The sequence below is a fragment of the Vanessa atalanta genome, chromosome 16, assembly GCF_905147765.1.
Source record: "Vanessa atalanta chromosome 16, ilVanAtal1.2, whole genome shotgun sequence".
Classification (NCBI taxonomy): Eukaryota; Metazoa; Arthropoda; class Insecta; order Lepidoptera; family Nymphalidae; genus Vanessa; species Vanessa atalanta.
This window is the reverse complement of record NC_061886.1, coordinates 11,297,472-11,319,392: the sequence shown is the minus strand read 5'-3', so window position 1 is coordinate 11,319,392 and position 21,921 is coordinate 11,297,472. Positions and strand designations below refer to the sequence as shown.

Here is a 21,921-nt window from a genome sequence, read left to right as displayed (position 1 = left end):
ATGTATAAAGAAAAATATAATGTTGTTCTATATTACTCAGTATAAAAATATATTTGTCAAAATGCATATTTTAAATAATTTAAAACAATGTGTGTATTGTTTTTATTAATAAATTATAAAACATATCCTTTTAACTATCTGGTCTTTATTTAAACACAATTTTTAATATATTACATATTGCCTGTCAGACCCAGCCGAACCCGCACGGGTGCTGCTCGTGGTGATGGTAAAATCTCAAATTTGTTTGCGGCCGGACGCTTGTTGTAATAATGTGCTTAAGCTATGCATATGACGTCCTATATATCGAAACTAATGTAAAATCGTCGAAATGTCGTTGGAATATCAGATGTCATCGTTTTTATCATTCATTCTTCTCTTTTTCACATATCGTACAATGTAAAGTTAAACAAACACAGGGCGACATCTGAAATCGGATGTCAACACCGATATTTAATCCAAATATCCGTTACACAACCGATGTCAGAAAATTCGGATATCGGCCATGCCTAGCTTAAGCTGAAACTCGCTTCTGTGTTTTTTCAACTGCTCCAATGAAAGTTGTTGTCTGTCTGTCACTGTCCTTTGTTTACTATCTCAACTTCATTAATCTCAATACAATTACAGTTTTTGCCCAGCCTAACGTGGGATACAAAATTAGAATAAGTTTCTACTGTTTAAGATTGAATAGTGATACAACTGATACATAAGAATATACGAAATTATTACAATCGAACCATATAGCGTTCATAAAAAGCGAAAAACGCCCAGAATAAGTAAAACACTACATTTACTTGAGAATCTCGATTTTTTATTTGACAATTACGATTTTAATTAGTGATAATAGAATTGGGAGCAATTTGAAATACCAATCCGAATTTCGGAGTTATCTATAATAAAGATTTATAGATATTATATATTATGTTTTGTCACTACGATTTTTGAACGGGGCAACATTAAAAAAAAAAAGAAAACATTGGCGGGAAAGTTATTACTTAAGGTCTCTTCTGGATGGATACGCTGGACCTGGAACGTTATTATAACATTATCTTATATTACTGTATGGTTTTACATTGATTACTTCAATTAACCAATAAAGAAAAACGTTTTTAAATAATTTCGAGAGTGATACATACAACTCAAATAATACATATACTCATACTCATATAAATACATCGTACAAATTACTAGCAGCAATTAATTAACAAATAACTTTCTTTTACATATGTATATCGGCTATATATAATAGAGTTTTAATATGCAAATTCAGAAAATCCCTGCAAAAGGAGAGATTTAATCCAATTTCACACAAACTGTGAGAAACACTGCCTTGAACATTGGTTCTTATTTACAACGCATTTACTAATAAGTTGCACAACGTAATCGTGCTTAAACTTGAAAGAATATACCGGCTTTGAGTAATTTTGCTACTTAACCTTGAAAGGATTAAGATAATCATTGATGTAAGATACTAATATGGCTTCGTTTTCCTTGTCTTTATATAGCATTATTTTTCTATGCAATAATTCACTTATACAGAAATTGTTGGTTCTATAAGATCACATGTAGATTATTAACGAGAGAGTACTAGGTGCGTGCTTCTAAAAATAATCAAGTTTTTAAAAGAGGAGGTAATTATTAAAAATTATACATATTTTTCATAAAATTTATTACCGTGATTTTTTTAAGATTAAATAATAATTTGTGACGCGGTAGGTTTTTAGTTTTGGCCCAGTTTTATTATAACTATGTTTTGGGCGTGGTATTTTGGTTTATTTGACTTTTGACGTGATATTAAAATACCTATCTAAAAACAGGAACAGAATTTTACGACTTCAAGATGAAGTTTAAATGTTGGTACCTATCAATGCCGTCTTTTTTTCTTGTATTTGTATTTTCATTGGTGAAGTGAGAAATTATTTACTAACTCGTTTTTAAGTGTACTAGAATTTTTTGAAATGCTTATTTTATTATTATTTTCTACCTGACAATATGACTCAAAACACAATCGTATACGTGGCGTGCGTGAAGATGGAAGCTGAAAATGTTCACGTCTTTTAACATTTTACGGGTAGTTGTGTAACTGGTACGGTTATTTTATGATATTTCGTGTAATAGTGACGAATATATATAATTAATTGATTTGTTTCACGTTCAGAGATCAAATCATCTTAAATCTCATTACTCTGTAAAAATGTAGGAACTATAAATGTTTAACGAACATTTTACTGTCGTTAATTGTTTTGCTTTCTGTTAGATACGTGGCATGCGTCGATCTCATTGTTGTGCTAATAATGTTTAGTCTTGGTTCAAGTGAATAATAGTTGAAGGTGTTTCATGACTTATTATATTTTTTATTTTTACATCAGCTGAGCTATACGTTTCGGCTTTATTCTAGCTTTTTATCAAAATCTAGAGGGATTGTCTGAGACGTAAGAATTGAAAAATCTTTGGATTACATTTTGGCGACTGAATCACGCATATCTGTATCTTCTTGCCACTGGAGTGTTTAGTGAAGTGAGCCTAAGCCCTTCAAACGGAACTGTCTTTTATTATCCACTGGGTGTATTTTGTAGATGGGACATGTCATTTAATTTAAAAGAAGAAGTATAGTTAAATCTAGTTAAGTTAAAATAAAGTTGAGCGGCTATTAAAATTTTGATATGCACGCATGTGTCAGTGAAGCTAAGCTATAAAAATATGCGTCAATGCGCATTTCTCTTTCGACTTGCGCCATCCATGAGACCCAGTGGATATCTAGTTAGTCGCGCTGAGCAGACGATCCAAAATAGCCATTTAATGACCCTCCTTTGTTTATTATTCTTCCTGCCGTCCGCCCGATGGAGGGGTTTATTATGGGACGACCGGGACGTCGAGATAAATATAATGTCAGGTCAGATAACGAAGATTTTTACGTCGAATTTAACATTCACATCAATTTGACATTAGATATTACAAAATTGTATAAAAAATATTTTTTCATATATATTTTTTAAGCTACTAAGACTGTGCATATTACCTACTTGTCGTAAATGTGATTGAATAACTTAATTAATATCTAAAATGTAGCAAATTCTTTTTCGTTTTTCCAATATCTATTAAAATTTTAAACATATAAACATTTAAGTTATAGCAACACGTATTTAAACGCTAATATTAACGAATCGTCACTTAGTAATAGATAAAAATGTAATCTTAGGTCTAAATTGAAGACTGAATTTATTTATTTTCAATCTTTTAATGTATGATAATTTCCACGAAATACCTGTAGGGCGATTAAAATGATAATTTAATATATCTGTTGCTATATTTCACGTTAAATGGACGTTAATTGCACCTTCGTGAAATTATTTGGTGTTCAGGAGCTGATTTGTTTGCCGGACCATTATTCAATGTTTGTTTATTAGCATTCTACCAATACTGAAACAGTAGATCTATTCTATAAGAACTCCCAAACTCACCGCAGACCACGATCGTGAAATTTCAGAGATTGGTACGGGACATTAAGAATAACAATACAACATTTAAATAATATTATATGATATAAAAATAGCTTATCATAAATACGTTTACGACGTGAGTTTGATTTCAACATTTCACGACAAAGACACGACGTGAGTTCTCACAGAATAGTACTGATTTTAAGTTTTGTAATAAATTTTAGAAATTTACAACTTTAAGGATTAATGATTTTGGCAACCAATTATTTGAGAGTAGAAATCGAAAATGACCGTTTCGTTAGCTTTATAACGAGTACTAAGAACTGAGAGGCATGAGCGGCAAATGTCTTTGCGCATTTAAATTTTAAACCATTTGGCATGTTTCTGTTGCCAAACTCCAAGAAATATCTCGCAAATTGCAATCCCGTATGGTTATTATGATATTTACGCGGCACGAGTCGGCCAGCTTTTTGGATGTTTAACTTTATTGTGTCAAGTCCCCAGTTCGGCATAGTTATCCGTTGTGCGCGCGATTCGGTCGTGCGCGCCATCTTTTAAACTATACCGCCTTTCTTTTTCGCGGTCGTTTGTTTTTTTTTTTTAATTTATTGTCATCTAGTGTGTGTTAATAATATTAGTATTTTAATAGGGGTGATTTAACTTGACCGGTGAATAATTTAAGGAGGTTTGTTTTGTGAACATTTTAATTTTATTGATTATTATTTATTGCATTATTTATTAAGGAATTAATTATATTCTAAAGTAATACTGTCATAAGGACATGATACTTATGTCAGTATATTTAGTTCTAAATATATTTTGAAAAAATGGGATTTTTTAGATACTATACAATTTTACAATTATATCATAATATTTTTATAAATAAATAATATTATACAAAACGACAAAACAAATTTAAAATAGATAGTTATATTAATTTTACGTTAAACGAGATAAAAATATGATGTTAGTGAGCATTACTTTTTCCTATCTTCCGACGATTAAACGATAAAATAAACATTACTTAATGCAGCATTTAATGTATTTCAATCTGATAGTAAATAAATCGTAAAAAAAGTTAATTAAGTAAATCGATTTAAATCTTGAGACCACAAGTAGTTTAAAATAACAAAAATACTTTTTGATTACCTTAAATAGTATCGATAGCTTCAGCTGTGTGGAGGAGTACAGTCAGCAAAAATAGGTCAATCTACAATCGTGAAACATTATTAAATAACTTATAAAAATATTTTTTCTTTAGTCCATTATTATTTAATTGATATTAAAAAGATATAAAATTAAGGTTATAAGAATAAAGTAATTGACAACGGCATGTCTAATAATTTGCTTTTTTTTGTAATATATATTTAATATACATTGCAAAATTATAGTATTGAACGCGTTCAACTGTTACGCCATGAGGATGCCAAGTCGATTGCAGATTGGACGCATTCGTGATTTATTGACGAATGATGCGTGCAACAAACGCTTAACTCGGGACATTTACACACACTAAAATTGATTTAAAACTTCTTTCGATATATTATTTAATAGTAACTAGACGGTTTGAATACTTTTCCAAAAAAAAAATGTAGTTTGTTTGTATGTACCGTCTCTATTGTTCACCTCTAATGATTTTCCGTTGGGGGAAACTGACATTTCCTATTAATTCCATGGCGCTTACGTTATGGTATGCACACGTGCATACATACAAACGCATAGGTGTTGAATAAAAAAAATACTGACCTAACGCAATCTTGGCTAGGTTTTATCAAAAAAAGTTAGTATAAACGTCAAGGGAGGTGGGTGGTTGAGAGCACACACTCATATATAGGTACTAAAAAAAAACAAAAATTATGTACAATTTCTTTTGCAAACGGTACATAACTACGGCATTCGTCCAGACAGTTGAGTGCATATCGGACGCATGTCTTACGATTTATGATCATCGTCTCGTATCTAAAGCCGGGATTACAACAACAAACCATACGCGATTATAACATCAATCTAATTAAATTATACAAAGCAAATGTTTTCTTGTAGACTGTACAACTCTGCAATAGGCTGTTGTTGCCAAGAGATTGCATCGCAGACGAATGCCTTGCGATTTATGATTATCGTCGACTCGTGTCATTAGAGTGCAGATTTCAACAACACCGAACAATCGAACGTACAAAAGACAACATAGAGATGAAATAAAACAAACATTGTTATGTCAGTGTGAAGTGAGGATAGCAACAGTGCATTCAGTGAGGCGGACTATGTAATGCAGTCGTACAGAAATAAAACTTGCTTTAAATCAATAATTACAATATAATTAGTTTATATATGTGTACATATAGTTCAACCTTAAGATAGTGAGAAGTTTAAGTGCTGTTTAGCTTAAAATAAGATACAATTTTACCTGAATCTGTGTCTCGGTTTCTTCTTAATCATCTTTCCCACAATATAAAGTGTTCCCCGCTGACGCCACAGAAACGCTGCCATCGCTGTCTTGGTAAATGGTATATAAAATAAATTTTCCAAGTGATTATCTAAAGCGTAATGCTATATTAATTTAATCAAATATAAGATTATGATATTTCCAATCGAATATGTTTGGTACATTTGTTTGTAGGCTCATTATCTTAGTAGTAGACTAGTAGTATCTTAGTAAAATTCCCTCAACCCATTTACGCTACCGATTAACTACGATTACATTTTAATGTATAAAGGACAAATATAATATAATACCTATAAGTTTGTACGTATGTACAGCGTATTCCAATTGAAAATTATAAAGATAAACAAACCTTATTTACTCCTTACATGCGATCTGCTTATAACTCAGCAATATTGTACACTAATAAAATTTTGTGATTAACATTTATATATTTTTTAATACAACACTAAACTACTCATTCACTCTATCTATTTTAATTTTACTTCCAAAGTTCCAGTATCAGCTTCGTCGTCCTTCAAAACGTAATGAATATCATAGAGTAATCAATTCAAGATTAAATTCTATATCAAATTATGTTTATTTGGCTTTTGTCCCCTTGTAGTTGAAATATACTATAGGTATATGTTCAATAGTAATTGTGATCTGTGCTAGCTAATCTGTTGGCTGAGCTAACAAATTCATTTGCATGTTAAACGCGTACAAAGCAAACGATTGTGTAAACACTGGTTTATTCTATTTGAGTGACAGATTGCCGCGCTTTCAGACTCGCAGACCCTCCAGCAAGCTCTTGTGACGGATTTGAATAATTCATTTCATTTGATTCCGCAAATTACTGCATTGCTAAGAATTTAGAATTACAATGTGAAAATTTTATTAAGTAGATTATTTAATTGTACAAGTTAAATATATCATGAATAATTTTAGTTTCTATATAAAATAGGTAGGTATGTAAAAAAAATATATTATATTTTGTATACAAAAACTGTTATGATTAAAATATCTAATTAAGATTTTAAATTAAGACGATGTTATATATATGAAGATAAATATATCACATCAATATTCAATTTAAAAAATCTTGTTAACTTGCCGGATTAGCCATTTCCACTATACTATTGAAAGGGTTTGTGAGCCTAATATTTTTCTCTGTGCAAGACATTGTGTAGCTAGCATCCATTTTGAATCGCCATAACTTAAGAACGAGAGAGATAATATAACAGAAACGATAGACCTTAGTTCCAATGGTTACTTACTAAAAGAAGACTAATTTTTATATTTTAAAGAAATAAAATCGGTAACTTTGTAAATACTAAAAAAAAAAACACAGTCAAAGAAAATATCTAAATAGAGCTTAAATGTTGATTAATGGTCGACATACATTTATATATTCAATCACAATATTATTTTATTATTATACTATTTCATATTAGTTAACGTTTAGTCCTTTTGGGATCTTTGGAATAGATTTCTTAATGTTGAGGCTTTGTGCAAGCTCGTCTGAGTAGGCCCACTCATCAAATATTCTACCGCCAAACAGCCATGATTTTAGCCTATTCCAATCGAAGTAGAAATAAACATAAACAATCCTTAGATTTCATATTTCATGCGATTTGCTAATAACTCGTCTAGGTATATTGTGCACTACTAAGAGTTTATGATTAATATATACTTATTTATAATACAACACTATTACACTTAACTACTTATATCCACTTTAATTAAACTTCCAAAATCCCGATAAAAGATTTTTCGACGTTCAAAACGCCATTTTTTCCTTAAAAACGGGGCTGAATTTCATAGATTAATCAAGCTCCCGACCAATAATATCGCGTCAATTAGGATAGCGTAAATAAGGAGGGATAGAGTAGTATTCTCTATTATATACTCTAGTATATATACACAATACTATATTTTTGTGTTATAGTTTTGAGAGCTCCATAAGGTTGTAACCACTCACCATCAAGTGGAATGTTTGCCCAGCTTCACGTGAGGTATATGTCATAATTGTATTCATCTTAACTACACAATGACGAATAACAAAATTTACTCTACATAACTTTTGTATATAATGTAGTACACATAAATACTTAATAGAATTTAAGCATAATTAATACTATTATAAAATTTGTCTTCATGCAATTGTTATTCGATAATTAAATAAAAATATACTAGGTTTTTTAGTCATGTAATAAAATATGGACAAAATACAGCGCTTAGTTTCGTTGAATGTAGCCTCAAAATAGTATATTTATATACCTAATTCAAAATTAATAATAAACTGTAACTTCATAGCTTTTGTGTTGGCTTCATATAATATAATAATATTGTAATATATTAAAAAGTTTCCTTTTTATCTTGTCTCGTTATCTCGTAACGAAGTATTCAGACTTATTTAAAACAATTTCGAGTAACATCAGAGGACGCGTAACATTTTACGATATCATAAAACTAACAAAATGCAAAATTGTTTACTTTACGTACATCTCAGTATTATTCCGAAGTTCTAAATCTATCGACGGATAATCATTTTCATAGCAACATATACATAACATAATAAATTTTCTAGTTATTATATTTCATTTTAGTTCAAGTTCTGAAAAATTCAACTATCAAGACTTATCTTTGCATAACAATAAAACCACCAAACAAGTAACCTATGGACAATAGTTGTTATATTTTTTCTTTAAATTGATCATGACCAACAGTCGATTCGGCCTTTTATCTGACTTTACTTAGACATATTTGATAGTATGGAACTATTGAGAGCCGAGATTTGTGATTTGATTTTATTTATTTGTGTTTATATCGTACTCGGCGTGGAATTAAAAACATCTTGAGGAAACCTAAGTGTGACTAATTTAAACGAATTTCTGCCACATGTGTATTTACCAACCCGCTTTGGAGCAGCATGGTGGAATAAGCTCCAAACCTCTCCTCAAAGGGAGGGGAGGCCTTAGTCCAGCAATGGGAAATTTACAGGCTGTTACTGTAACAATTGTAATTGTTTTACGATTATAAATAAGTAGTCGTTTAAAACTTTAATCATATCTTCTTTCTTCCCCCTTTTTAAATTGTATTTATCGATTCAAATAAAATGTGATGTACAACTATAAAATCTATACATATAATATAAAATCCACAGAGTATATACATTGTAAATACGTAATTAATGTATTTATTGTTACTTTTGATAAATAGATTTCGTTATGTCAAATCTTTGACATTTCTACATCGCGATGGAATGATTCGCTATGTAGTGGATTGGGAATATATCTAATAAATAGGGTTGCATGCATGCATGCAATGCAGTTGCATTGTTGTTGAATGCCCGGTGACGCTGTAAAGGCCAGTAGGGCCAACAGAACGTCTTCAAACAGAAAAAAATTGTTGTTTATTTGGTAAACATTAGGGTCGTGCAGCATTTAATGGATCTAGAGAGCTAGTTATTCGTACATGCTACGTGACACGTACTACGTGTACACACATCCGTGAGTAAATATTCAGTCGCCTCCTATAGACCAAAATAATAACATAGAGACCAAAATAATAACATATAGACACAAATCTGATTCCATCACGCTTAAATAGAAACGTTGGAAGTCAATTGCAACTTCGAAATATTAGACATCTTACCCAATGAAAATTGTTATTAAAAAATCTATAAATAGATTAAAAATATCGTTCAAATTCCAAGCTAATAATGTAAGCAGAACAAACTCCGCCTTAAGCAAAATAAGCGTTCGTGATGAGGCGCTCTTCCCGCCCAAAAAAAATTTTAAGAGACGTGGGGCGATGGTCCAAAACTGCCATCATCAACGAGGCACAGGGGATTTTTTGCACCCCCTGCACCTTGAATTAAGACGGGCCTAAAAATATACAATCACGCCAAGATCTTTTCTTAAAACAAAATGAATCACACGACACAACTCAATCGACTATAATTTGACGTCATTGTTCCTGACACCTAATCGAGTCATTCTCATGTTACCAAATCTGCGGATGAGTCAAGTATATTCGCTGAAAAATTAAAAGCGTGCAAGTTCTTCTTAAACAAGGAATTATTTCAAAACATACATCCGGGCTTGAAACGCATCGTTCTTTTTAGTCAAAATAATTGATGGACTGCGCCCACTTAGATTCAATTTGGTGTCGTAACGGAGTATTTTAGCATCACGTTTTTAATATAAAACTTCTAGCTTAGCTAGTAATAGCTTTTTAATATTTATTACCTGTATATCAGTCTATGACGGCAGCTGATCCAATATATACAAAACTTATGATTGTTACTGTACGATATATAAGTTGATAAGTAAATAAAACTTTCTTAATAGTATTTGTTATAATAATACGTGTAAATACTAAATAGTAACAAAAATAAAGTGTGACAAATATGTGTAATTAATTGTATAGTATTTAGCAAATAAGTATAATACAATTTAATCTAATACTCTTTTTTTTGTCTATCCATATATGCAAATATTCCATTGCGTGCATAGGCTCTCTCAGCTCTTAAGAAAGTTTTGAGCTTATTCCACCACGCTGCAGAAATGCAGATACATATATCGTAGCAGAATTTCATTCGACTTTTTCACCACAGAGCACGTGATTAAGTAACAAATTAAGTGATGATTCTAATCACAGGACGGCAGGCTTTACGGTGTGCTCTATGTAGTTATAAGTTTATATGAAAATAATGTAGCACACAAATAATTGATTGATTGTAAATGGTTTTAAAGAACAATCCGTGTTACTTTAATAGATCTTTCTACTTTTAAGCCGCTGCAAGGCCGGGCTCAAGCACGTTTTCAGGAAATTAGCGAGTTTGCTGAAAACTGGTCTATTAAAGAGTCAGGATTAATTCAGCACTTCGTTCTATTTCAAAATATCTTAATAGATCTCGCGTAATCTTAGGAATATGTTATCGTAGCTTAGTAACACAGATAATTCAAATCAAATTCTGCTTTGAATAGTTGCCAATATGTAAATAAACCGATCTGTTCCAAAATATGGCACAACTGCGGCCATTTTGGAGACGTCAAAACAATTGATGGTTAGAACGACTGCGTTAGCTTCAAAAACTAAACGAATTTAATATTTTGAGATACAGTTAATGTTTGCTTTAAATAATTTTAATAGTTCTGTTATGAGAATTTTCTTGAATTTTCTTTTTTTTCATAGCTGTTATTTAAATACCAATTATTTCACAGAGCATTCGCACTATTTTCGTAAGTACATATTATATTTTTAAATATATTTAGAAAAAGTTTAAAAAGTTTTAAAAAAAATTAACAAAGGTGATACGAAAACTTCTCTAATTATAATATCTACAATCTCTACCGTAAACATTATATAGAAATTTCGTTGCGTTATATTTTCAAGAGAAAACATGTTACGCTCAAGATGAAAAATTAGATCTACAAATTATTAGACGGGCCTTTCACACAAATTTGTTTACAACGCAATTCTTCATCTCGTGTATTTCACAACGTTTCAAAAACGGTGGCACAGATTTTTAAAGCGTCGCTCGAGCCATGTTTAATTAAAATCGTGGACGAGACATCGGATTGTAGAAGCTTAGAAAAGTGGTCCAACGACTTAAATTAAAAATTCTAAATGAAAACAAGATCTAGTTGCATTATCTAATAGGTTTATTTCTGTTAAAGTTGGCATGGATTATAATTTAATACATAAAATAAACAATACTTGTCATAAACCTCTAAGTACGTTTTTATCTCAACATCACTTTTTAGTTATAAATAATATATAGATAGCGATATTGAAGGTATCCTTCAATTGTAATATTATTATTAAAATTATATTACAATTGAATTATAAAGTGACGTAAACATAAGTGTTAAAGATAAAATGAGCCTACCCCCAACGAAAAAATTATTGGATCATATGATACTACAGGCACCACACAGGACTGTGTTCCTCTAAAGAAAGTATTAGTTAAAACAAAAAATATAAACGAACGAGTGATGCGTGTTCGTTGGTGAGTGTGTATATATTGTGTGCATGTATCGGAATCATATTATTTATAATTTAATTTACAGTTGAAGAGCCACAGACACAAGACAAAATTTGAACAATTATATCTTATAGTTTCTTCGTAATTTTTATTATTAAGGAAATGTGTTAAAATATTTTTCCTACTATTTGTATGTATGGTACATTGTCAAGAAAAATGACAGCTTTAATTTTGTTCCATAGTGATATGAATAGTGTAATTGTTTGTGTTAGGATAAACTTTGTAAACGTTTTATTGGAGGCGGACAGACGCGCCGCGTTGTTTTCTTCACTTTGAAGTTAGATTAAAATAGAGTTTTGTTTCAGGTCCGAACGGCAATTCGTCATGAACAAAAAGTCTCACAAAAAAAAGGTTGGTATCAGGACACACGAAAGAAACTCAACCAACTTAATATCAGAATGCTTTGATGCATTGTATTAACAATTTAGTATTTGTTTCCTTTATTTAATAAGGGCTAATGATCATAGACGCTTAAGATAGACGATTGCTAGTAGACATTAAGTCGAGTGCAATATTCGGTAATAGCATACTTATAGCACCGACACTATATATATATATATATATTTTTTATATATTCAGTAGTAAATATAAATAGGTATTCAAATGAACATTTAATTAAACATTAAAATGTTTTTTTTATTAATTTGTTTCACTGTTATCTTTGTGAAACTTTTTTATTTATATACCTTAATTGGCCTACAAATAGACAAAGAACAGCCTGAGCCGTGGGTCTAGAAGTGTGAAATTATGCGGGGAAGTTCTTTATTTGATACAAAGTAGATAGTTTAGGTAAACTAAGCATAAAGGATTTTTGGAAATTAATCCCTATGGGTAAACGGAACGAAATGTTCAGGTTGTTGTAATAACAATTTATTTACACTCAGGGACTTCCATGGTCTTTTATGTAATTAATTATTTACGCCACACTGATTACTCGCTGCGGAAAATAGTAACGGTTAAGTTTAACACATGTGGAAAGACTGAGATTTTTTTGTATACGATAACTAATAAAAATACATCATTTGTGAGTCAAAGCAATTATTAAATAATAACATGATAATTAAAAGAATCCATCCGTAACGATTTAAGCGATTCAAGTGCCAGGAACTACTGGCATGTTGGCTCCTCCTGGCGTCATACTCTGTTGGCACTGGGGACTATTTCGATTCTTGATTGATTGCCTTCTTTCAAATGAGGTCGCAGTGCAACTTTTTAACGTCTATTTATATTTATCGCAATGCTGTGCAAAAGTATTGTTTTTCATTACGATTAATGTATAAAGTCTTCTTTCAAGACAAAAATGCGTTATGATAATGATAAAACATTGTCGTTGTTAGAGTAGGGCTTTCTGAAAGCCCCTGAAAGAAGGTTAGGTGCCATCTACTTATCATATATTCTTCCGCCAAACAGCAATAATTATTGTCGTTGTGTTGTGAGTGTCGATGCCAATGCCAAAGCCTAATCAGGTCAAGTCAGGTCAGAAATCACCCCTGATTTGAGTCCCCACTCATTTGCCCGATGACTCAAAAAAACCAACTAAAAAAATTTCGTTTTTGAACTTGAACTGCTGCTATATAATATATATATATATATTTATAGTGTTTCCTCTAATCTGTTTGGTTTCTATAAGCCCCGATGTGAAGTCATCAATCAAACCTTTCAAATATACAGAACATAATATTATACTGCGTAAGGTACATGCCAGAAAAAACAATCGATTTTTCTTTGATCCGACTCAGGACTACTGAGATTTAATAGACTTAAAGAAAGGAGAGATAGACTTAGAAAAGAGAAAGGCTTTCCCACTGCGTTGTAGTTTAATAAAAAGCCCAATCAATATTATTCACGTTTTAGTTAGCTAGGTACTTTCTGGAAGTAAAATAAGATTTTTATTAGAGAAGTCTCAGAATTCCGAAAATGTACTTTAGTATAGCAGTATATTATAATACCATTTGTCTTAGAAAAAAAAAAACACAAATTTCAAGTTCGGATAATTGTATGAATTCTGTTATTGTTAAATATTTAGAGGTTTCAGTAATATTTCATGTTATTATTGAGAATTTGAAATGGCAAGTTCATCTATTTCTAGTTGGCAAGGTTTTTGGCATACGCGAAAGCGCGGCTAATTTGCGTAAAATTACACTGCAAAAGTGTCCAGAGTATTAAATTAATTTTACAATGTCTATTAAAAGTTGCCTTATGATTCCTAATTAACTTCTATTTTGTACAAGTTGTTAATTTAGATTTTTCACGTTTTATAATTTATAAGATTTAAATATTACTTAAAAATAAAATGGGGTTAATTTATCGATTTTTTAAACATTCTTTAAAGTACGTGCAATATTTTTTTCACCTGCTTTTTGAAGTAGATTTTCCTCACGATCGTTCGTTTACCACTGTAGATAGTTATAATTACTTGACAAGCCGGTGCTTGCTCGTATTTAATATTTCAACTTGTAATGAAACGTCCAAATATTTTAGCGAATATGTCACCCCGATTATTAAGCAATACTGCCGTTATTGAAAATTGTAAAGAAAACATTTATGATATGACATATTAAACTTCTATTAATTTATTATTTAATTATTATTATTAAATAACCTACTCCATATATTTATTATTAAAGTTAAAGCTAGTTGTTAGGAATATATCATATTCGTAAAATTTTCTCTCTATAAATCGCAATGACTTTGATTAAATATAGTACATATAATATTTGATAGTAAGCCAGAAGTCAGAAGACTATATAAGGGGCTTATGCCGGGGGATTCTGTAGAAATATTCATTATATAGAATAACGAAAAAAGACTAAGAACTCAATAGTAACAATTACGTGTTAAATACGCTCGTCAGCAGCTACCAAATAAACAAAAGAATATCGGTTGACACATAGAAGAGAAACAGGTACTATACTGTTTTATCCATAACGATATATATATGAGTATGTGAGAAGTACTTGACAATGTTATTGCATGTACATATTATGTATGTGTTTATTTTAAATTTAATGTGTATTAAATGGTTCATGGTAAACAGCATTAAAAAGTCAAACAAAAGATCGATGAGTTGGAAAACATGGGTAACTTATAAAATTATAATAATGGAGACAAAGCGTCGACGATTTGTCGCGCTGACAGACGATCGACGCGACGTCATGTCCTACACAGACGAACGGGAGTCGCGCCAATAATCCTGCCACATTCATATACGTATACTATTATCTAATGAACCCGCTATTATAAATAGAACTATCGATATTCTTGAAAATAAAGCAATAAGGCCATATTCAAAGGATACGCCTATACCAAACTTATTTTTTTGATTGAGTAGACTTGTTTGCACGAGCTATATATTTTAATATTTTACTATATATACGACATTATTTGATTTGAGGATATTTGATCCACCTGATAGTAAGTGGGTACCACCACCCATTGATATTGGCGTCTTAAGGAATATTGACCATCCCTTACAACGACAATGCGCCAGCAACCTTGGAAACTAAGAAGTTATGTTCCTTGTGTCTGGTGCCTATCCAGGCAGGCCTTGTAAATGATTACCTGACTAACATTAATTTTGATTATATTTGACTGTTTTATAAACACGATACGGACATTCAAACAGTTAGCCAGATTAATGGTAGGTGCTGCTCCACACCTCGGACTTGTAATATAGTTAAACTACTTAGTTATAAGACCAGAAAACTTTAAGATCCTAAGATTAGCCAAACCAAAGAATTTAAATATTGTTACTTTTATAACACAACCTACAATTTGCTTTGCATTTAACCATATAAATTTTCAAGCTATAATAATTGTTAAAACTGGAAATCTTAAAAAGAAATTTTATCTTAGAAGATCCTGACAAAGGTCCTACAGTATTAATCTTCGAAGTGCACTATTGGCATGACATTTCAATCCATACATTTATTTAGCTAAGATTTAAACTTATATATAATGGCAAAATCTTATTGTTGGAAAACTCAATCAGGTTCATTATGCAATTGTGAATTGAATGAAATTGGTTTGGCGCCAATATCATTTCAAGATATACAAAAATAAAACATAAACAACTGTATATGTACATACATAGATACGTATAAATAAACGCAGAATAATAATACAATTTAATTCATCTAATTCTGATATTGATGAAACGCATTAAGGAAGAAAGGTATGCATTATCAAAAATTCTGCTAAAATTTTTTTTTTACTTATAAACAGAAACATAATGACTTTATGACTGACTGACTATATTTCAAACATTGAGAAAATAGGCGGACATTTAGAAAAATTTGCATCCCCAATTTTATCCTTTTAGAAAATAAAGATTCTATCGGCAATTTTCATCCAAACTTCCATCCCCAATTTAATCCCCTTAAAAGATGAATTTAAAAAAATCCCTTCTTAGTATCACCTATGTTCTAAAAGGAATCCTTGTCCAAGATTTCATTCCGTTAGACCTACCAGTTTAGACCTTGCGTTATATGTCAGTCAGTCATTTTCAAATTTTATTAAGTAGATCTGGTTGCTATTTATCAAAACATCGTTTCAACTTCGATGATCCCATTTGAATAAATTATATTTAGATTTTGACATTTTTGTTTTTTTATAATGTTATTAGTTTTGCCTCGTGCGCGTAGTTAAACCCCTTTTTGTTATTAGGTCACGTTTAAACTAGTTTCCTGTCGGGCTGTCATCGCCCTTGTCACGTGCTGATGGATGTGTTTGTAGATCTTACAGAAATTACTTCAGTAAAGATATCTGTTAACGGCCTTAAAATAAACTTTCAGTAAGTATTTCGCATTCCAATCGTCATGGAATGTCACCATGGTACATATATTTTTGTCGAGGCAATATAAACTATGAGGCTTATGTCTATGAAAATATTAGCTTAACAAAAATTGTTTGTATTACAGAAGTGGACGTCTAAGTATGACGGGAGTTAAATTTTAAATTCTAATTGGACTTTAACTCTCATTCATTTTATACGTGTACGTATTATATATAGGCATAGTATACATTTTATTGTTAAGGTCTGACGTTAAATATTCATTCAACGAAGTATTGTATTTGCGTATTGATATTGGAAGTAAGACCGCTTAAAATCTTTGTTAGGTTCAGACCTAACAAAAGACTCAGTATGTTCTATTTGAATGTCAAAATCATTTACGACGGTTGTATTATAAAGAGCCTCGAGGCGTGCGTTTTCTTTAAAGGTTTTCTTTTATTACGAACAAATCGTAACAACCTCATAAATCACAATTACTAGAGAAACGCCCCTTTCATCTTACTAGGTTCCTGCTATCCACCAACATGTATATCCTCAGAGAGACTGTAAGGTATTATTGTAACCTTTAATAAATAAAAAAACTTATTTCACATTAAGAGTCAATTCTAAATTAGTCAATTGTAAATTTTCACAATCATTATTACAACTCATTTAGAAGGATTATTGATAAAATCCAACGATTCCCACGCCTTGATTTTCATTCGAATTTAACTTCATTGAGTACTATTCGTTTTGTGAATTACGTTATAGTTCATGACACATTAATGGGTTCTACGTAAAACATCTGGTGTCTGCTACCTATAGCCGCGTAGTTCATTCGAAAAACCAAACAACGTGTCACTAATGCCATAAGAATCTCAGCAAGACCATAAAAACATACATGTACTTCCTCAATTGCCACTTGATAGGCATTTTTTATTATTTATATGAATGGTAATATAGCTCGAAGTACTCTATACGGAAACTCTTCGGAATATAAGGATGAAATATTTACTCAACAGGTACAAACTTTAAAATTTCAATCCATTCTTAGTTTAATGGCTTTTAGTTGTGCCAACCAGATACAGATTGTTTTGCAAATGTCACGTAGTATGGAGAAGACACGAAGGAGATTGATCGGTTAAAAAAATTCGAGACAAAGGTATGTCTGTCTATGAAAAATGTTACGCTAGAAATATCTATATGTTTGTTAATTATTGCACGCAGCGTTGTATATTAGAAGGCAATAAAAAGCAAATGAAACAACGTGTTAATTTAAAATACGAAAATGGTAAGTAAATAATTTGAACGGATACGAATTTGTACGACAATCAGAACAATCGACGATATTTGGGTTCCGTATTCTATTAACTTACACCCAGTGTCCGTCAGTTTGTCATAGAGCTTTATATTTAGAACACTAACACATAACCAGTTCAAATTTTTTCCGTAAAACTAGACCGCTATCATGACCGATAATAATCAAAATATCCCTTATTCAAGCAGAATCATTTCGAATCGTCATGTTACAGTATTAATTTAAATGTAAAGCCACCGGTTCAGAAAGTAGATTCTACTAAGATAAAAGTCCAAAGTTATACCCAAACGGTGGTATAGATTTATTTAATTATAAAGGCGCACCTGTCCGTGTTAAACGACACGTAAAACGTAAAAAGAGAGGTAATAAAATAATTTGTATTATTTTTGCTACCTTTTCTATTATTTTAATTGTCTCATGTACACTGTTACAATGCATGTTGGAAATACGAACGTCACTGAATCCTAATAAAAGTCGATAATTTAAAGGGGGGTGAGAAGGTTGACGCCTTCGTGAGTGAATAACCTAAAAATAATATCATATGAATAAACCGTACAATGCATATACTAATATCGAAAGTATTCTAGTTCCAATTTCAAACAATCTTGAGAATTGCAATATATTTGTTTGTTAATTTAATTCGGTGCCACTGACTTCTATGATTTCACGCACTCGTTTCGTTTCGAAATATGCTTGTGCAATATACAAGTCTCAATAGACAGAAAGATGTTGTTCTTTCGAATTCATTGCGATACGGAGGAGATAGAAATATTAGTTTTACTGATTTAACTCGCCCCACTTATAAACTAGTGCAAGGATTTAGAAGTTGTTTATGAAAAAAACTTCGCAGTGTTTAATTATGTCGAAAGAACAATGGTGAGCTCCGAAACTGTTTGTTTGGTGACTTTTATGTGTCTTTATTTTAATTTGTGGTACGGCTTTGTGCAAACTGCTCTGGATAGGTACTACCCACTAATCAGATATTCTATCGCCAAACAGCGTTAAACAATATTGTTGTTTTCCGGACTGAAGGATAAGTGAGCCAGTGTAACTACAGTCACAAGGGGCATGACACTTTGACTCGTTGGTGGCCCATTTTAGGAATGGTTAATTTTTTTCCAGACCCATTGTCTATGGGTGGGTAATAACCTCTTCATTTCAGGTGACCCATTTGTCCGTCTGCCTACATATATTACCATAAAAGAAAAATCTTATTAATTTTTGCCACCACTGCCTCTACGATATTACTCAGAAAAATTAAATCGCTTACTGCATACTACAATCCTGTCTTTGTAAGGGAAAAATACAGGCTCGCTATGACAAAAACGAGCTCGTTAAATTTTTATGTTCCCGAGCAACAAGAACAAACCAAGGAAAATATATATCGTGTCCATCACCTATTTTACTTTAGATTTTGATGTTTCCATATTAACATTAACAGCATCAACCATTCTCGCAAAGTTGTTTTCTGAATAATACATTGGGTTATCTTGCAATTGAAAACCAATTTATTTCATAAAGCATTGATATTTTCAAGTTTCACGAAGTTCAGAATTTATGCTGATCATATACGTACTCGTATTGAATCGTTTGTTTTAGCTCTTATTATATATTAGCAGTGCCCGTGACTTTGTGCGCAATTGAATTTAACAAAAAAGTAAGTGTTCAGTTCGCAGATTTTACTACAATTTATTAATTCTGAATTAGGCAGCTTTTGTGATATTAAGTCGTTGGTGGGAGGAACTCGACGCGTCGAAGGCGGGACGGCTGCGCTCGGTAGGGCAGTATTTGGACATTGCAGCGTGACTTTATTATTATTTTAAATGTAATTCTAAAATAAAATCGGTCCAGTCTAGAGATCTAGAGATTAGCCGGCACAAATAGACAGACAGACCAAAATTGTAAATAATGTTATTTCGGTATATGTGTTGTAAAAAAAAATAGTAAAAAGCTTTTTTCGAGATTCCAATTTTATTATATGTGTAGATTTATTCGATATTTGCATTAGTTTAGTTTCAGTAAGCCTATTAGGCAACATCAAATCGTGCTGCAACAGTTCGTCACGTGTTAAGTAATCAATGCCAAGATAACTTCATACAAAATCTTGGCACAAAATTTCTGGCACAGTTTGGGCTATAGAAGATTATCTTCTTGAGGCGAATATTCGTTTGTTATGCCATGAACTGCAGATTGATTTAATCATGATTGATCGGTTCATTCGAATAGACTCTTTTTTGTGGGTAGCTAGCAAGCATGGTACACGCGACTAAGGCCAGTTAAGGGCTTTGATAACGATGATTTACTTAGTGGTAGGGTCTTGTGCAAGCTCTGGGCAGACTATCTACTCATATATTCTGACGCCATACAACAATGCCAGTTTAAGTAAGCTAGTGTAACTGCAGGCGCAAGGTACATAATATCATAGTTTCCATAGTTTCCAAGGTTGTCGGCGTATTAGCAATGTTATGAATGGTTAACATTTCCGTTAGCGCCAATATCTATGGGTAGTGATAAGCACGTATCATCAAGTGGAAAATTTGCCCCTCGATGACCTTTTTTTTATTAAAAATCGAGAGTTGAAAATTTAATTTTTCATAATGTACTGTTACTCTGTTTTTGTAAGATGGAGTAGCTTAGATAGATTAGTAGTCCTCTGGTACTCTTAGTACCAGATGACTACTAATCTAACTTAGCTGACAGTACACAGATGAGCAGAGCTCATCTTCTGCCTTACCTTACCTTCCAACTTACAATCGTTAATGTTGCTTTCTTTCATAAATCATCATGATCGCTGGCAGGATTATTTCCAAGGTGTTAAAACTTAATCAAAAAAATTATAATATTAGGTATTTAAAAAAATAAAGTCCGTACATACAAAAATGAATTTCAAACGATACGACGTCTCAAAGTGATGTCGCTCAATGATTGGAGATCAGGCGCAACAGACTCTGCTTGTTCATTGTTCACAGAGAAAGGCTAGAGGAGTATAGTGAATAACATAGAGTTGCAAGTGCATAATATAATTTTTACAGGACACAATAAGCCTAAGTGACAAAACATCTTACTTATAAATTTAATGACCCAACAAAAATTTAATATCCTATAATCTAAATCTTGCAATGACAATACTTACTATGTTGCGATAAAATTACAAAACGATTTTCACGGTTTGCGTAATGCAAAATTTACATTTCGTTTCGAATCTTTTTCAAATGAATCCAAAACTAAAAATAATATAATACATGTTATCATAAATAATTAATGAAATTAACATTTTGAATTGAATCCAAGAGCTGACGACGCGACGTGAACAATGGCCACGCATCGTATTTAAAAACATCTGTTAAATCATTGCCAAGAAAAATGGTAGCGCTATCAATAGATGTTCAACACAGCTGTGGAAATTTGATAGTTAAATATTTACAGGACAATTCATTTTCATCTGCCTAATTTTATGTTGCAGTCAATCAAACTTTAAATACAGAGTTTCATCAGCGAGTTCTAAACCCTCTATGTGTATGTATTGCTTGTATTGAAAGTAACTCTGCGCATCTGTCTAACTATTGTTCTTTCACTGCCAAACCACTGAATCGAATTAGAAGAAATTTGTTATGAAGTAAGCTTGAACCCTTTACTACAGAGTGCCCCGGCATAGACCTAACTCTATATGGCCTTCTGTTGTGCTGTGAAATATTATAGGTATTCGAATTCAAATCGAAGACAATGATATTTAGCTATAGAATATTTTATTACTTTTTCCTACAGATATAGGAATATATCATATTAGTAATCGTTTTAGAAGATTTTATTAATGTACGCATTTTAATAGAATCTAGTATGTTAAAATTAACGTTAAAAAGACGCACTTTTAATGTATTACAAGATTAACACGGGATAATTTTATAGATAGGTATACACCTA

The 21,921-nt window shown here is 31.5% G+C and overlaps 1 protein-coding gene across 1 annotated transcript in view; it reads left to right on the top strand.

Annotated features, from left to right (window-relative positions):
• The first annotated feature begins 2,837 nt into the window (after window positions 1-2,837).
• LOC125070139 overlaps window positions 2,838-21,921 on the top strand; it is a 35,161-nt gene continuing 16,077 nt past the window's right edge. The window contains exons 1-2 of the mRNA XM_047679838.1: window positions 2,838-2,890; window positions 12,217-12,262. Coding sequence (XP_047535794.1) covers window positions 2,838-2,890; window positions 12,217-12,262 — 99 coding nt within the window. The remainder of the gene's footprint in view (window positions 2,891-12,216; window positions 12,263-21,921) is intronic.